The sequence below is a fragment of the Python bivittatus genome, unplaced genomic scaffold (assembly GCF_059951505.1).
Source record: "Python bivittatus isolate LINGU-HERP-01145 unplaced genomic scaffold, Pbiv_v1 ctg000960_np1212, whole genome shotgun sequence".
NCBI classification, from domain to species: domain Eukaryota; kingdom Metazoa; phylum Chordata; class Lepidosauria; order Squamata; family Pythonidae; genus Python; species Python bivittatus.
The window spans coordinates 7,090,118-7,107,052 of record NW_028277124.1 but is presented as its reverse complement, the minus strand read 5'-3'; the positions used below and the strand labels follow the sequence as shown (position 1 = coordinate 7,107,052).

The 16,935-nt window shown below is 48.4% G+C and overlaps 1 protein-coding gene across 1 annotated transcript; it reads left to right on the top strand.

Annotated features, from left to right (window-relative positions):
* Positions 1 to 13,041: 13,041 nt before the first annotated feature.
* Positions 13,042 to 15,801, top strand: INSM1 (INSM transcriptional repressor 1). The gene has a single exon (XM_088131494.1). The coding sequence runs from the start codon at positions 13,324 to 13,326 to the stop codon at positions 14,686 to 14,688; it is 1,365 nt and encodes a 454-aa protein (XP_087987620.1). The 5' UTR covers positions 13,042 to 13,323; the 3' UTR covers positions 14,689 to 15,801.
* The last annotated feature ends 1,134 nt before the right edge of the window (positions 15,802 to 16,935 follow it).

Genomic DNA, 16,935 nt, shown 5'->3' with positions numbered 1-16,935 from the left:
TTACAAAAACATGTTAAGCCCAAGAAACAAAGAAAACCTTGGAAACTCAGATTGACTCCACCTTAACTACTTCGGTATAACAAGGAGGGAAAGAAAAACAGGCTTTCAAGATTGAAGGTAGGCCCTATCAGGAAACAGACTCCACAAGAATGCTGAAACACTATTGATGTAGGCTATACTGTATAATAAAATCTTGAAGGAGGATTTTAACCGCTTCTACCCTTCCACATGGATGCCAGTCTATAAGTTTGTCCTCCTGAGTTCGTGTGTTTCATTGTGCTTGCTCTTCACTGGCTGGATTTGTACATAAACCTTCACTTGGTTACTGAATTATCCTTACATTCTGGGTTTGCATGATCCATTGAAGCTCACCAATGGGCTACAATATGCTTGGGTACAAAACAAAAACGGAGAGTTAGACCTTTTACTGACCTGTTCAAGCCCATTTTGCAAGCTAACCTGTCACTCTTTTTCTTTATGTGTCCCCATTTGTCTATCTGTCCCTTGTGTGTATGTGTGGCCCTTGGGCTCTTGTCGTTATATACAAAGTAGTCACACATTTGTACTTCAGTCTGTTAGGCTTCCATAAAGGGAACTAAGCCCCAAAGAGGCTATAAAGAGAACTTCCATTCAGTGCATAATGTAGTCTGTCCCTCTGTTTTTCCTCTGTATCTGTAGGAAAAAACAAGAGGAATACAGTGGAAGCATTCCCCACTTTTATTAGTAGCCATGATCTTTCACGTGACCTTTTTAAAAAATGTCACCTTGCTCATGGTCTCTTGACTTGATCTATCTTAACTGAAGATCCTCACAAAAGAATTGTGCTGGATCAAAGCTTTGTCCCATTTAGACTGGCATTCCAGTATTACAATAGCAGACCAGATGTCCACAAGAACATAAGGACAATACCACCTGCCCAATCAACCTTCATAACAATCTCTCCTGAGAATCCTACCGGCAGTAATATATAGGCATTGTTACAGGTGCCCATTAACAGTCTAATTCCCCATAAATTATTCTAATAATCTTGCAAAGATATCCAGATTTGTAGTTATTACTGTATCTTGCAATAGCACATTCCACAGGATAACCATGCATGCACTAGAAAACATGTTACCTGTCCTTAATTTCTCATGGAGTTTTATTTAAAGGTTCTATATTCTAATATTCAGGGGGGGGGTGCTTCAGTTTTTTTTTCTTTAGATTTTTTTTAGTATGTTTTTTCTGTTTTTAAACCGTAAGCTGCCCATAGTAATTTGGGAGTTAGCAGCCTCCAAATCTAATAAATAAATGAATGTATAAATAAAATGTTTTGAAAAATACAAAAAAAAATTCTTTATCTACTTTCTCAGAGCATGCAGTTAGGTAAGAGTCTCTTGGGGCTATACTTTGTCCCTATTAATTGCTTAATAAATGATTTTATAAAGGCAAAAAATGGCAACCTCACTGCTCAATTCGCACTCTAGAAAATTAACAAGCAAGTAATAAAGTATTAGTTTCAATACAGTTTCTTATTCATTCATTTAATCAATTTATATAGCTGCCCAATCAACATGCAGCTCAGGGCAGTGTACAGAATTGAAAATAGCAAAGGCATTAAAATACAGTAAAACACATTGCACCAGAGGCAATTTCAAGCAACCAAAACCAACTAAAATAATTCAAAATTACAGGTAATCCCCAGTTTAAGAACAAGTTCTATTCCCAAGTTTGTTCTTAAGTCGAAATTGTATGTAAGTTGGAACAGTATTGTATAATACTGTATAAGTAGTATTGTGTAATTAACTCCAGCCATTGTATAATTAACTCAAATTTTGCTACAATAGGCTCTGTTCTTAACTATGGGTCATCTGGAAACCAGGCATTCTTAAGCCGGGAACTACCTGTAGTCAAGACCAGTATAAAGCCTCCCAACCCAGTGTCTGGGGGGGAAAAACAGGTCTTCAGGGCCTTTGAAAAGGCAGTCAGGGTCATACAAGAGTTGCATTTCAGAATGCTTAAGAGGGCTGTGCACATGTCAAAAATGATTTAGAAAAAGCTTTTAGACTTCACATGAGCACAGCTCTTGAAAAAAGGTGCAGCTGGTTTAAGAAGTCAAATGCATTAAAGTTAATGTGGTTTTTAAAGCAGCTGCATTTTTCTTTAAATTTCAGGCTCATGCAGAAACCTGAAAAAAGATGGGCTGCTTTAATTAGTAGCAATGAGGTGCCATGCGCAAGATCAGAAGCACTTTTTCCAAATAAGTTGTGAAGGGAAACACAACTTAATAATTAGCACTTAATAATTTTATTTTGTAATAGCTTCACTAAACAATGACTAAGCTAACTATCTTGTAATTTCCTGGATTCTTAAATCACAGGTGCTCACATATTAATTTTCTAGAAAAAGCATGTGTTCTGTGATGCTCATTCCCTAAGATCATATATGAGACAATTCCTTTATGGGATGCTTTTTTTCCCCCATAAGACTGAGGTAAAATTTCACTACATTCATTGAAAGAACCTTTCCCCTCTGCTGGGTTAAAAATTCAATCCACCCATCCCTGAGTCAACAGAAAACTATTTTGGTATGTAATTTGCTGCCTTCATTGCTGATTTCAATTCTGTCTCTGTTTCAAGTCAGTACAGTAGCCCGAAGTCCTTCTAAGGAGGTGGATGACAAAACGTAAATGAAGGCTATGCATCTTGAAGCTGCCTGTGGAAAGTGCCAGAAGGGGAACACTAATACCAGTACAGCTAAGGGTGCCTTAAACATACTCCACTAAGGAGCTGGGAGCAAAATTAAGACCAATCATGAGGACAAGGGAAAAAAAAGGTGTTGCCAGGGCTTGTTCTCCTGTATGTTGTAGTTAGGGGCAAGGGGGAAGAGGCCCAGCAACTTGCACTTTGTAAGAAGAGCCGAGTTTATGCCACTTTCCCAACTGGAGCAGTGCAATGGGTTGGATTGTGAAAATCCCCTTTTTCTTTGGGTCTGGCTTCTATTTTTAAGCAATACCAGCAAGGCCCGAGTCTAAAGAGAGCTCTGCCCAGCCTTAGAGCAATCCCCAGTAGATTCGGATTTGCAGGGGCATCTGCGAAGCAGAAACACAAAAAGCCTCTCTTCCGAAAAGGGGTCGACAGGTCATCAACTTAGCGAATCGTCTCCACCGCGCCGACTGACAACTCGGAATCTGCGTCTGAGGTGGTTGGAAGGGGCCAATGGCTGGTGCAAGCTTTTTACGCTAGTGACGCTCTTCCTCCTCCGCAAGTAAGAAAGAAAGATCGGAAGAAGATGTAAAACATGCTTATATTATATTCCGACTTGCGGGTTGGGGCGCAGAACAAGAGAAAGGAGGCGGGCGGAGGGCAGAGCTGGGAGTGGGCTCAGTCATGTGCGAGAAGCTGTTGATTGTTCTAGTTGAGAAAGAGATGATAAGGCCGGGATAAAGTGTGCTTCGCCCTTAAGGGAGGAGGAGGGACCGCAGCTGTATGCTAATGGACACGAAGCGACGGCCTCCCTCATTAAGTAGAGAGCAGGCAGAGAAGGCACACATCACTGAGCAAACACATTCGCGCCGGACAAATAAAACACGCGCGCCCTTGACGCACCGCACTCCCGCACACGCCGCCAGAGAGCAAAGGACAAAGAGCCCGCGAAGTAGAGGGCCAGAGATTTGGGAGGGGCGCCTAAAGCCTCGCTGCGTCTCCTGCCGCGGGGGCGGGCAGCTGGCGCCTGACCTTTCCGCTGCAATTGCCTGTAACTGTCTGCCTCTGAGCAGCTTCCCTCGGAAGTTAGCGCCGAGATGGCTCGAGCGGTAACTCCACTCCCCGCGCCCCCACCCCCGAAGGCGATGTTTTCGGGGTTTCTCGAAATACTCTTTTTAGGTTAAAAAGGGCGATGGAAATAAGGCCCCGCCTACCGGGAAGGTCTCTGGCCCCGGCTTCACTGAGGTGAGAAGGATGGCCCAGTGCGTTTTCCTGCGATCAACTGGGCTTTTTCCTCTGCTGATCTTCAGGACGTTTCACTCTGGTTCTAGAAGTAGCTGGCCCTGCCGGGGGACTTCCACCTTATTTCCCCCAACACAGCCAAGTGAAGGGCTGCGTCTTCTCAGTTTCGCCTAAATTGCAGCGGGACCCAAGCTGCCCTCGGTACTCAATGTGCGGACATGAAAACGGGGCAAGAGGGAATATGAGATCCCTCTCTCCCTCCCTCCCTCCCTCCCTCCCTCTGTTTCGTGCGTTTTGTTTTTTCTTGTTTTCGTTCTTTCATGTACCCCCTTCTTTACTGTGTAATTATTTAAACGGGAGATCCGTGGCAGCTTTATGCTAATAGTGCCTAACAAAGCGGGGGGGGGGGTTGACAAGCAAGGGAGGGCGCGCAGCTTAGAAGGAGAATAAAGGCCGAAGCCGGGCGCGGGGAGGCGGGCGGAGGACGTTCGCGTGTCTCTCGCGTGTCCCTCGGGCTGGCACAACAATCGCTAATTCCTGTGAACACAAAGGCCTCTCTCCGGAGGCCCCGCTTGGCCCGGGTCAAATAGTAGTCAGCAATGCCACCATTGTTTCCGCCGCGCAGGGAGTAAGAGCGGTGGTTCCAAAGCCGAGAAAGGTGCACGACTAGCCCGCCGGGGAACAGCAGGGAGGAGGCGGCGACGTCGGAGAGAAAAGATGCGGAAGGCTGTTCCGATCAATGGGAAGGCAACCGGCGGCCTTCCGAATCTGCCCAGCCGGTGCGCGGTGCTGCTGGGCGTCAGTCCGCGCGCCCTGGATCTCTACTGCCCGGTTTCTCTCCACAGCCGAGATGCTGGCAGAAGCATGCTGCTTGCCTTTTTTTTTTTTTACCGCACGCAGTACAAATATTAAGTGTGACTAACACGATAATGACTCTTTCGATTTCTGGGATTCACTGTAATTAGACTACAGCGTAGCAGCCCAACTGGCAGGCAACAGGCATGTAAGAGGGGTTGTAAGGAGGGTCGGGAGAGTGCCCTCCTACTTTACCGCCTGCCACTCATTAGGCAACTTTTCAGATAGCTAAACCTGCTGTTTAAGTATCTGCTTTAAATTCACCTCGCCCTGCACCCATATTAAGGAGAATAGTGAATCTTTCCACCCAGCAGGTGGGTCTTGGTTGAAGGGAAAACAAAGCTAGGGAATCTACAATCCCTCTCCTTTAACTTCGGCTACAACAATGACTAAGGACAGCACCATTTGCAAACCTCATTACTGTGGCAGAACAGGGTCTGGCAACAAGAAGCAGCACAATTTATGCCAGCATACTTTTCTGATCCTCAAGGACTGGTGGAGAGCAGTTTAACTCAGCTGTCTGGAACAGCCCAGAGACAGCCCAGTCGTTGGCAATGATTTGCGCTGCATTTTCAAGTAACTAGCAGCATGAAAATCCTATCCAGGTTGGGCTTCTTGCAAACCAGGCATAGTGGGAATATATATCATCCAGAGCTAGCTAGATTGATCCTGTGCCAGTGTTTCACACTGAAAGAACATTTCCCTTGACTTACATGGAAGACTAACTCAAAACTACTACTTTATTTTTGACTCTACTAAGTGCCTTCCTGTCAAGTGATTACCAGGCTCAGCTTCAGTTAAGTGCTGGATATTAGCTTGTGTGCAGGAAATCTTTTTCACTTTTCAAGCTCCTTTGTCTTGTATAGTTAATAGTGGCCATTTCTTTACTAAAAGAAGAAGCCAGCCCTCATGGTGGTAATTCAACCCTGTCCTTATTACTGATGTATCAACACAGTGATGATGTCATAATGGACTCACATATGTCTGATGCTGGAAACAAGATAAGATTAGTGCGTTAGGACAGAGCATAGGAGATGCCTAGACATTTTGGTGCTGATGTAAACTTCAAGTAAAGAAAGAATCAAAGGCAATAAATGATCCATGCTTTGTCTATTCTCATCAGGGAGGAGGAGAAGGAGGAAGTGGTAGAGGCATTTGTGATATGATGGAGAATTCTGCTCTATCCCATTTTAATGTTTGTGCCACACTCCAGAGCTGCTTTAGTCATGTTTAATGTTTCTGCTACAAACCAGTGCCCAAGAAATCTGGACCTAAGCCTCAGGGATGAACCTGAGCATGGTGCAGCCTGGTACAACCCTAGCCATGCTTTGCCTGGTGACATCATAGCTTCTTTTTGTGGCCACAGAAAGCCTAAGCAACATTTGCTCCTACTGTGCAACCATTTTGATTGGGGGGGGGGTGTCTTGCAAGTCAAAAGATTAATACAGGCTGTGCCAGTGAAACCCTGTGACCTGAGGGATGCCAGGCAAAGCAGTGGGGCCTGTGACTGGCTTTTTGTTGATAACTGAGCTTGCATTGCTGCTGGAATGCTTATCTTCTGCAAAACTAAATGCTTCCCTTCCCATTTGGATGGGAAGTGATCATAAAGTCTGTTGCAATAGGACTACAGCCAGGACACAGGGACCCTTAGCTAGAAAGCTTATAGGGCGCAGGTCCTGAGCATGCACTAAGAAGGATGGAGCAAGAGTGGGTAAATTGAGAGAGAGACCCAAACATATATCGCCACCTATGTTGGAAAGGACTTAATGGTATCAAATAATACTTTGACTCCTATTTGACAGCGATGCCAATTGGCCAGAATGCTGGAAGGCAAGTATAACAGACCAGATTTATGTCTTGCTGAGCATTTGGATCAAATACTGCCAGTCTGATCTGGTATTCCTACAAATAAGAGAGCCAGAAGCCTACTGTATGCCTAAAAAATGCCAATAATTCTGGAAAGGGCTTTCTAGGAGACCCATTGAACTCCTACACATGATCTATCTTTACAAGGAGTATGATTTGTGCAAATATACTTTTTAAAAAGTATCTGATGCTAGTAAGGGGAAATTCATGTAAGGGATGGGAGAGAAAAATCTAGGCTGCTCTGCACCCTTCAGTGGGGTTGCTTCAGTGACTGAGGGAAAATCTTCAGATGGCACAAATTCTTGTATATGCTCAGAGACATAACCTTTTCTGTTTCTGCTTTACAGATCCAAAGTACTGAAACAAGTTTATTCTGGTTAATCCTCCTATCCTCATTTGAATAATAAGTAAGCAATTTAGCTAAAAGTTGCCAGTGACTCATTTTAATAATATCTAGGTTCACACAGCACACTAAACCAGGCTGAAATGGGGTTGGATAGTTAGTTGTTTAGCATATTACAGGAAATGCAGTCATTGTCTTAAGTATGTTGGGTGATCCGGACTACTGTATCATATTAAGCTATAATATATTTTAGTTGTTGAGCATAGCATGTGTTATAAACAGGTATCGCAGTTAGTTAATCTGGTTTAGTGCTAATTGTACTGTGTGAATCCAGCCAACCAGTATTTCTTTTAAGACTTGGTTTGCAGTGAAAATAATGAGACAGTGCCTGAGTCACAATTCAAGCCAAGCTTAGAGCACTTCATAGTACAATCCTATACAAGTTTGTTTAAGGCTGGCTGAGTTCAAATGAAGCTTAATTTCCAGGTAATTTTATTTAGAAATGCCTTGCTCCCATTTACTGGAGTGGGAGAGATACAAAAGAATTTAGTATTTCCCATTAGAATGTATTTGTGGTAGATTCTACCCTTTGTTAATCATGTATACAAAGCAGCTATGCCCAACCTGGTGCCTTCCATGTTTTAGTCTATATCACTAAATTGACGGGGTCTACATGCCAATACACATTGGAAATGTGGCACCACCCATTTTCCCATTAGTGACTAACAACATCTTTAGCATTACAGTATTTTTCCATCACTGTGGTACTATGAATCCCATTCTCATGATTGTTGCATTGTCATCCAGCAATGATTGGATAAGCTAGAAGATGTCTTAAGTCACTAGTGGGGATCATTCTTTGTATTATAGGTATTTTTGGGGCTCTGTGTTTGACTGAATTAGGGCAGGAAACACAATTTTTCTCCCTCTATTGTGCCTCAGGGGGGATGCGGTGGTGCAGCGGCTTAATGACGCTGAAAGTTGCTGGCCAGAAATGGTCTACGCTTCAGCGGTTCGAGTCCAGCCTTCGCGTTAAACAGGGTGAGCTCCTGTTTCCTCCCCGGTTCCTGTCAACCCAACAGGTCGAAAACTCACGTGAGTAGACAAATGGGTACTCTCACTCCGGTGGGAGGAAAAATGCTGGCGGCGCCTTGCAAAAAGGAGTTGGGAGCAGTTGCTGGTAAGCGCGAAAAACCGCGCACGCCCGAAAAAGGGCGCGAAGCAACGGAAACCCCGCCTCCTGCGCTCGCCAGCTGGGCTCTGCCCTAGGAAGGAGGCTCTGGCAAACCACTTCCGAAACAATTGCCTTGAAAACTGCAAGGACTCGTCCAAGCAGTCACTGCAGGGTCAGCAATGACTGAGCGCAGACAAAAAAAAAAAAAAAATTGTGCCTCAGAATCCTTAGACATCCACAGTATTCCACTTCATAACTAAATAATTTGTGAAGTGCAACATCTCTTTTCCTAATCTCTACTGCTTGCATTAGAGACGTTCCTCACTGTTGATGCTATTCCACCTGTCTTTTAATCTGCAGAAGAAATTGCTGTCCCCGTTGCTGATCCATCTTCTACTCCTACTGCCAATCTTCTGACTCAGCTGAGTGGTGCTGTCCTGCATGGGCAGCAAAGGAGAGGCAAGGCTATTGGTTAAGACCTCTGAATTTACTGGCCCCTCTTTCAGTATAACACCATTCAACAGGAAAAACAGCCCTCAGTTGTGGCCCTCAGCATGAATGGGGTGGGTATAGATGCAGGACTCTCCTCATTATCTGTAGCTTCTGTGTGATGCCCTTCCTTTTCTTCTCCATTCTATTTGTACCAAGATCAATGAAGTTTTAAAAAATAACTCAATCACAAATGAGCTGAGTCAAAAGCAGCAGTTTTATTACACCCTTTCCTTTTATTTATATGCGCGCGTGCACACACACACACACACAGAGGCAACAAATGCCTCCTTACAGATTCCTCTGTGCTGTTTGGGAGGCAAGGAGAGGAGGGGAGGTACAATCATGTCAAGTTTATGCTATTTCAACCTGTTACAGTAGACTGCTATACCTTTGCACTGTTATTCTACTTCAAGCCCTGGCAGATAGTTGCATTTCACGTGCTGCTGTGTCCAGTTTCTTAGGGAGACAACAGCAGAATGGTGGCAGGCAAGGCTGAGTAGGGACCAAGGGAAGAGGGCGTGCCCTATTAGCCTGAAATGGCCAATAAGCACCTCTCTGACCCCATTGGCCACTGGTCACCTGACTCCGCCTCTGATGTAATGGGTGGAGCTTTGTTTGACATGGTCTTGTAAGGGGGAAAACAACAGTCTAGCCCTTCTCACTCAAGGGGATGGAGGCTTTCAGAGGATGTTCCTAAAACGGTTAGGTGGAAGTGGAGAAAGTGCTAGGCATCCTAAGATGCTTGCTTGCAAAAATGAGAGAAAGTGGCTTCTCCCTGGCTAGTTGTACATAATTCCTGCTGCTTGCACTTGCTTTGAAAGATGATGCTGGTGATATTTCTCCTCCTTTTTCTCCCTTCTTGCAAAAATCAGTTTAGACTGTTCTTTTCAAATATCTTTATTGTACATGAACTTAAACCAAGAGCCTTCATATTTATTTTCATGTGGCAATGGATAACTGCACAGAAAATAAAGGGGGGGGGGAATCGTACGGGTAACCAAGTGTTTATGTTATTTTCTTATATGTATATATACTCTGTATGTAAATGTGCTATTGGGGAAACCTCTTACTTGTTTTGCCTCCTGAGAGGTTTCTTAGAAATTAAAATAAAAACCCGGAAGTTTTGCTTTGTGTTTTGAATGTATCTGAAATTTAGTGAGGAGAGTACAGTATAGGGATAAAATTATAAATGGGACAAATTACCATCTTGAATGTCTTTATCCCCAGGGTTCGGAAAGTTCCCTAAATCTAAATTGAGGGACTAATTACATTTATATTAGTGGTGTGTATGTGTGTGTGGGGCCCCACCCGAGAAGGTGTGTTAGAGTCACTACAGAGAGCAGGTGAGAGAATACAAGAAGTCCATATCCAAATTACAGATCACAATACTGAGTGTTGATGATGCATGGGTTTAATATAGAGACTCTGAATTCAACGCTTTTCCTGCTATACAATTAAAGAAGAGCCGAAAGTTATTTCTCATTATTTCTCCATTCTTTTACCAGCTTTAAGTGAATAAAAGGGTCTATTTTGGGAAAGCAAAGTCTGCAAAAACGAATCCGTTCATCTCAATGATGCTTGAGCACAAGCATCACCCTTCGAATTTGTGGGGAGAGATTTGCAAATCGACCTGCGTAGAGCTGACCGGCTACTATTTACTGGGCTTGCGGACTGACTGACGAGACAGAGAGAAATAGATGTCACCTATAGCGGGAAGTATCGGGTTAGGGTTGCTCTATTTTCTCTCTTCGGCCTAGCGCCATCACCGGCCCTGAACACATCCTCTTCTTGCTAACTTCAGAGCAGGCAGCGAAACGAAAACGCTCCGGGCCTTGAATGCTGCCCAGGAAAGCCCACGAAGGACGGCTTGCAGGGGAGCGAGCCAGCGCCTGGAAGGCGGGTGGAGAACCGCGCGGCGATTCTCCTCCCTCTCCCGCTCTTCCTTCCCCGATTACGCCGCACCGGTTTGCCTTTTCTACGAGCCAAGCGTTCGAAGTTGCGGGAGAAACTTCGTCTCCTTGTTCCTGAGGCCTCCCAGTGCCCGAAGATCCGAACTGGCTAGTAGTTCTTAAGGGTTTGCGCATCAACTGAAGGAGGCTTAGCACGGAGTCTCTCCAGTCGCTGCCCCCGCCCCCGTGGCGGGCCCCCAGCAGCACGCGCCTCTTGCTGCTCCAGATTGGCCGCGGTTCCTTTTCAATACCCAGAGGTTAATTTCCTTGACAAAGGTGGCGGGGGAGACACAGGAAGACCTCCTTGGGCAGACAGACCCTTTCTCTCTCTCCCGCTTTGGCTACTTGATTAGTCCCCTTGATTTAGCATCAGATGTCAAACAGCAAAATGCCCGCACTGGATTAAAATGCATGAGCCCCCTCCGGCCCCGTCCTTTCTCTCGCTCCCTCCCTGAGCCGCCAAGGGCGCCTTCATCAACTTTAAAGAGTCTGTATCAGAATGGCGACCCACCATCAGCCCACTTAAACCGAATGAATTCGGGTTTGAACCATCTGGTGCTTTGAGGAGGAGGGGGCGATTCGCTGCCCCTTTTGAAATGCAGCTCAGCTCCTCCTCGAAGGTTGCGGAGGAGAATATCGGATCAAGCCCAGAAGGTGGAAAGAAACAAGAAACCTTCCGACAGGAAGCCGAAATAAACGACTCGGTTTCCAAAGAATTCTGCTTAATTACACGTTGCAGGGTGGCGAAGCGGTCAGAATTTAGAATTCCGAACCTGGCAGGCAGAAGGCAGAAAAGCCCAGACGCAGCAGACGGGACGGGACGGGACGGATCCTCGGGGTGTTGTCCGAGGTGCCCTGAGAGCCTCTGATTGTAAGGTTAGGGAAGAGGGGCTCGCTGCTTCCTGAGCCAGGTAGAGCGCTGGCGAGGAGGGGAATTTAAGTCACGGAGCTGCTCAGTCGCTGTTGATCTAGAAAGCCACCGGGTCTCGACTCGGCCTTGCTGCAGAGATTCGGGAGTCGGATTCTGTCCCTAACTAGGATCCTAAGACGGAGCCCTTTCTCCCTCCCGGGTCTGGCATTAAAAAAGCAGATAAGAGCCTTTGTGCAGGATGCTTTTAGGCCCAAGATGTTACCCGTATTCAGTGCTTACAGCCCAATTCTGTATCATAATGTTTCATCGGGTCAACGCACAAAAGGTCATTCCGCTCTGCTCAGTATGGCCTTTACGTATTTGTAAATATATTAATACTTGAACGGAGTAAACAGCTGAAGCAGCAGTGACATGCGTACCCCCAAGGCAGACGCGGCTCCTTGCTGAGCGTCAGCGCCACACCGCACCGCTCTGCGGTCTGGAGGAGCCACAGGTCTCCTCGGTTGGCCGGCAAGTGGTTGCAATCCGCTGCTCGCGCTTCTTCGCCCGGACTAGAGCGGGCAAAGGAAATCGCCCACCAGCGCCAGGGATTTCTCTCCCCCCCCCCCCGTTTTGCCAGATTAAAAAGGGCAATACCCCACTGAACTTTATGGGTTTACTCCTGAACAGGCCCGCACAGGATTGAGAGGGGCGAAAGGAGAGGGCTTTTTCGCTCAAAAGCGCCAGCGCAGCCGCAGTGCTTTCTGCGGACAAAGCTCTTCGCCGCGAGAAGCCCTTGCCTTTGCGGAGACAACAAGCGGCTGCAGGCGCGGCCGGGCTCACGCGCGTCGCCTTGTCCTTCTTTCCCCCCGCCCCCCCCTCATATGCGGCACTGGGCTGCTTCTGTTCCGCCACTAGAAGCTCGCGCGCCTCACGATTTCTACAGCCGTCCCTTTCCTCAGGATTTTCCTGGCCCCAGAGGGCTTTTAAACAATTGGCGTCCTCCTCTTGCTCCGCACCGTTCGCGGCTCTCTCCTTTTCTCCCGCCTGCATTTTGCCCTCTCCTCGACATATTTCGACTCATTCTTCTCTTTTGTTGCTATTTTGCTCCCGGAGGTGTGGGCAGTTCTCTCCCCCCAACTGCCAACACACTCGTCCTCCCCATCCCGTATTGTCATGCTGATGGATATTTCGATTTGGCAGCTCTTGTGCCCCGCCTGGAGAAAAGACACAAAAGGGAGGCACGTGCGCCTTCCCATAGAAAAGCAGCAGACCGTGAAAGGAGGCGGAGCTGGGCGTGTGCCTTTTGGGGGGACAAGGAGGGGAGGGGGAAGGGAAGGCCTAAGAAAGGAGGAGGAGGGGGAGGGAAAACAAAAAGAAAAGAGAAGCGCCGAACCCCTCAGGTACATCTGCTGCGCTCTACCTAGCCCAGCCACTCGCTCGGCGGGCGCCTGCCCCCTTTCTGCTCAAAGCCAATGGAGCAGCCGCGGGAAGCGCTGATTGGCTCCGGGGAGGAGCAGGAGGCCAGAACAATGCTGTCCTCCCCCCTTAAAAAGCGGGCGGCGAGGCTGGGCGACTGGGGGGGCAACATCACCGAGAGGCGGCGGCGGTGGCGGCGCGCTGGCGGGGACGCCCGGGGAGTCAGCCGCGGAACAGAACGGGCGTGCGAAGTGAGGAGGCGCGGCGAGGCGACGCCTCCGCCTCTGCCTCTCTTCTTTCTCGCTCTCTCCTGGCGAGGCTGGCGGAGGGAGGACGGGCCGGCCGAAGGAAGAGCCGGCTGGATGCGGGAGCCGCGGCTGCCGCTCAGAGACTGAGGCAGCAGCATCACCAGCAGCAGACGCCTTGGCACCTCCCGGAGCTGCCCGAGGATGCCCCGGGGCTTTTTGGTGAAGAGGAGTCGCAGACCTACGCCCATCTCGTACAGGACGCGCTGTTCCTGCTACCCGGCCGCTGCGCTGGACGGAGACGATCCGGGGCAGCTCTTGGTTCCCCCACCTTTTCCCGCCCCTCAGTTCCCCAGCGCGGCTTCTGCCTCGGAATCCGCTGAGGCGGCGCTTCTGCCTGCGCCCGCGGTGCCGCAGTTCGGGACGCCCGAGGGCCCCTCCTCGCCGGCGCCGCTGCACAGTCCGGCGCGGGCGGTGAGCGAGGAACGCAGCCTCCACCTCGCCTCGCCCGTCTCCGCCGAGTCCTTTCCGGCGCCGGAGCCGTTGCTCTTGGGCCCTGGAGGAGAGCTCAAGCTCTGGGCAGTCGCGGCCGCCGCCGCCGCCGCCATCGCTACTGGCCCGCCGCCCGCCCCTCAGCGCAGCCATGGGCTGAGCCCAGGCGCGTCGAAGCGGTCCCAGGGCAGGAAGGCCAAGGCGGCCCGCAAGCTGCACTTCGAGGACGAGGTGACTACTTCCCCGGTGCTGGGGCTGCGGATCAAAGAAGGGCCGCCGGAGCCTGCGCTGGCTGCGCAGCAACCGCAGCAGCAGCAGCAGCAGCCGGGCTCGGCCGCGGGGCTTCGGCCGGGAAGCGCGCAGCCTCTGGGCGAATTCATCTGCCAGCTCTGCAAGGAACGCTACCCGGACCCGCTGGCTCTGGCTCAGCACAAGTGCTCGCGTATCGTGCGCGTCGAGTACCGGTGTCCGGAGTGCGACAAGCTCTTCAGCTGCCCGGCCAACCTGGCCTCGCATCGCCGATGGCACAAACCCCGGCCAGTCAACGGCCCCTCCGCCAAGGCCAAGCCCGTTCCGGAGGAGCCTGCCAAGGGTGGGGGTGGAGGCAGCAGCAGCAGCGAACGGGATACGCCGAGTCCCGGGAGCGGCGGTGGCGGCAGTAGCGGAGAACCGGAGGCCGCCGGCGCCGAGGAATTCACCTGCCCGCGCTGCGCCAAGCGCTTCCGACGCCAGAGTGCCCTGCGCAAGCACCTGCCGCTCCACCACGAGCCCCTCGACGGCTTGCCCCAGGCTCGCCCGCCTCCTGAGGCCTGTCCGGAAGAGGCGGCGGCCGGCCACAGCCCGCTGAGCTTGTCTGGCGAGTGCCACCTGTGTCCAGTGTGCGGGGAGACCTTTCCCAGTAAGAGCGGTCAGGAGCGCCACCTCCGCGTCCTCCATGCCGCCCAGGCCTTCCCCTGCAAATACTGCCCAGCGACATTTTACAGCTCCCCAGGCCTCACCCGACACATCAACAAATGCCATCCTTCGGAGAACCGGCAGGTCATCTTGCTCCAGGTGCCTGTGCGCCCAGCCTGCTAGAGGGTGTCTCACTGTGCCTTGCCACCAGCGCCGCCCCGCCCGCCTGCCCGCGCACCCGACCTGCGGAGCGGCATAGGACTACTAGACTTCGCAGACCCCTCGCGCCTTTCCTGCGGGAGTCCGGCCGGGGTCAGCTCGCCAACCAGCGATTCTCTTCTTCAGCTGTTGCTGCTGCTGTTTCGTAGGGCTCTCTCTCACCCCCACCCCACCCCACCCCCACCCCCAGCCGCTGCGCATCCATGTGATGCTGGTATTTAAGGCCTCTTTCTACTTGTGCCGCTCGGAGGGCGCTCACTGGAGCAGCCCCCTCCCCCTTTTCCCTGCACCCGGGAGCTGGTCCAAGTGTCTATCTTAATGGAAAAGATTCCCGTTCTCTCTCCTGCTGCCCCAAGTGAATCTTAAGGAATGACGATGGATGCCTTTACATTTCACAGGCTATGAACTGAACATTTACCTATTTGATTAGCTTTATTATGGCTTGTGAACTGCTGGGATCTGGCTTTACCTTTTCGTTGTTGTTGGTTGGTTGGTTTCCTTAAATTTTATTTTGTATGTGAACAAAATCAAACTGCTTAAAGATATAACTTTGGTTAGTATAGCCACAATTGCCTTGACTTTATTGTTGTTGAAAAATGTTGTAGACGCTGCCTTAATATTATAAAATGCCAACCATTTGGGTTTGTTTTTCTTTTTCAGACTAGAGATATTTGTTGACATTCTGTGTATATGATGATTTATGCGCAATTGTTATTTATTGGTTATTTATTAATCATGGTGTTTATATCATTTTTGATGTGCTTTGCCTTTCTCTTACCATTTCACTGTGCTTTTAAATGCTGCAGTCCCAAACTCACTTCCCTGGGAATAAGTCCTACTGAAATCTGTGGGGCTCATTTCTAGGTAAACATATATGGGATTGCATTATTACCTTCTTTAAAAAAAAAAACAAATCTGTTGAAAGGGATTTAACTTTTATATCTAGAATAAACATACAACTGCAACTCTTTTATTCTTGCTTGGAGAGCTCTCAAACAGCTCAGCTTACTTTTAGATGCAATCTCTTTTCTACACACATTATTTTCTTAATTGTTAGCTATTTATAGAATGCTTCAATAGAACTGTTTTAACTGTATAATTATTTATTATTCAAATAAAATATTTTCAAATTCAAGTGCGCATTCGTTTTTTTTTCTTTCATGTTTCTGTGCTCTGTCCATTCTTACTCAGAAATTATGTTGGCCAAAGTTTACTCCATTAAGATTGCAAGGGCTGCAGCTATTAAATACCTAATTGCAGAGTTGAAAAAGAAAACTTTTGTGCCTTTTAGTAGTTAAAGAAGTTGTGAGTGGGCAGTCATGAATTTTCTACAACATCCATTTCTTCAGCCTAGGGGCCAAGACTCTAATAAACATCAGAGCTCATCAACTTCATTCCTGATTTTTCATTTCAGTGTCGGAGCTTGACTCCAGAAAGCAGGAGGTAAATGCACCCTTGAAAAAAGGCAGAGTGCATTTGCCACACTAGTGACAGCACCACCCTGGTGGCTGTCCTTCGGGTGAGACTAAGGGGGCATTTCTGCTAGAAAGAAATTAAGCACCATTAAGGGGGTGCTTCTTGGAAAAGCCCTCTAGAGCTTTCATCCTGCTGCAGCTCACGGGCGAATTCGGAGATCTGTTTTCCACCTGCACTTAAATTTCATCTTCCTCTTGTTGATTTATCGTACTGGATATGAGAAACCACTCCAAAGTCCTGGATTTATCAGTATTTTAATGTGGGAAAATGAATAAACTTATTTTCCCCAGATTTTCCAAATGCTTTGAAGATACAATTCGGAGGCTCTTTGTTGTGGAAAACCAGAAATTAACTAGGGGTTTTCTTCTGGATGCTGTGGGATGTAGAGGGGGAGAAAATGCCTTCTAGCACATTTTGTTGGCGAGAACATACTAGTGGGCTTCCACCAGTTCCAGGGGAAGAAAATGTTACTAGACTCCATTGAATTCAATGGTGAGCACGGAATTGCAGCCCAGCCCTTTACAGGGTTGTTTAGGCAAGTCCCATTCATTTTGATGGAGTTAATGGCATCCTGGATGGATGCGAGTGTGATCCGTCGGAGAAGACAAAGCAACGGGAAAACTCTCTTTGGCTTGAACCCCCATTCATTCCCAAAGCAATCTAATTTTTTTCCTTGCAGATGAGTCTCCCTCCCATGGAGGCCTGAAGAAAACCGTCATCTCTTGGCTGACACGC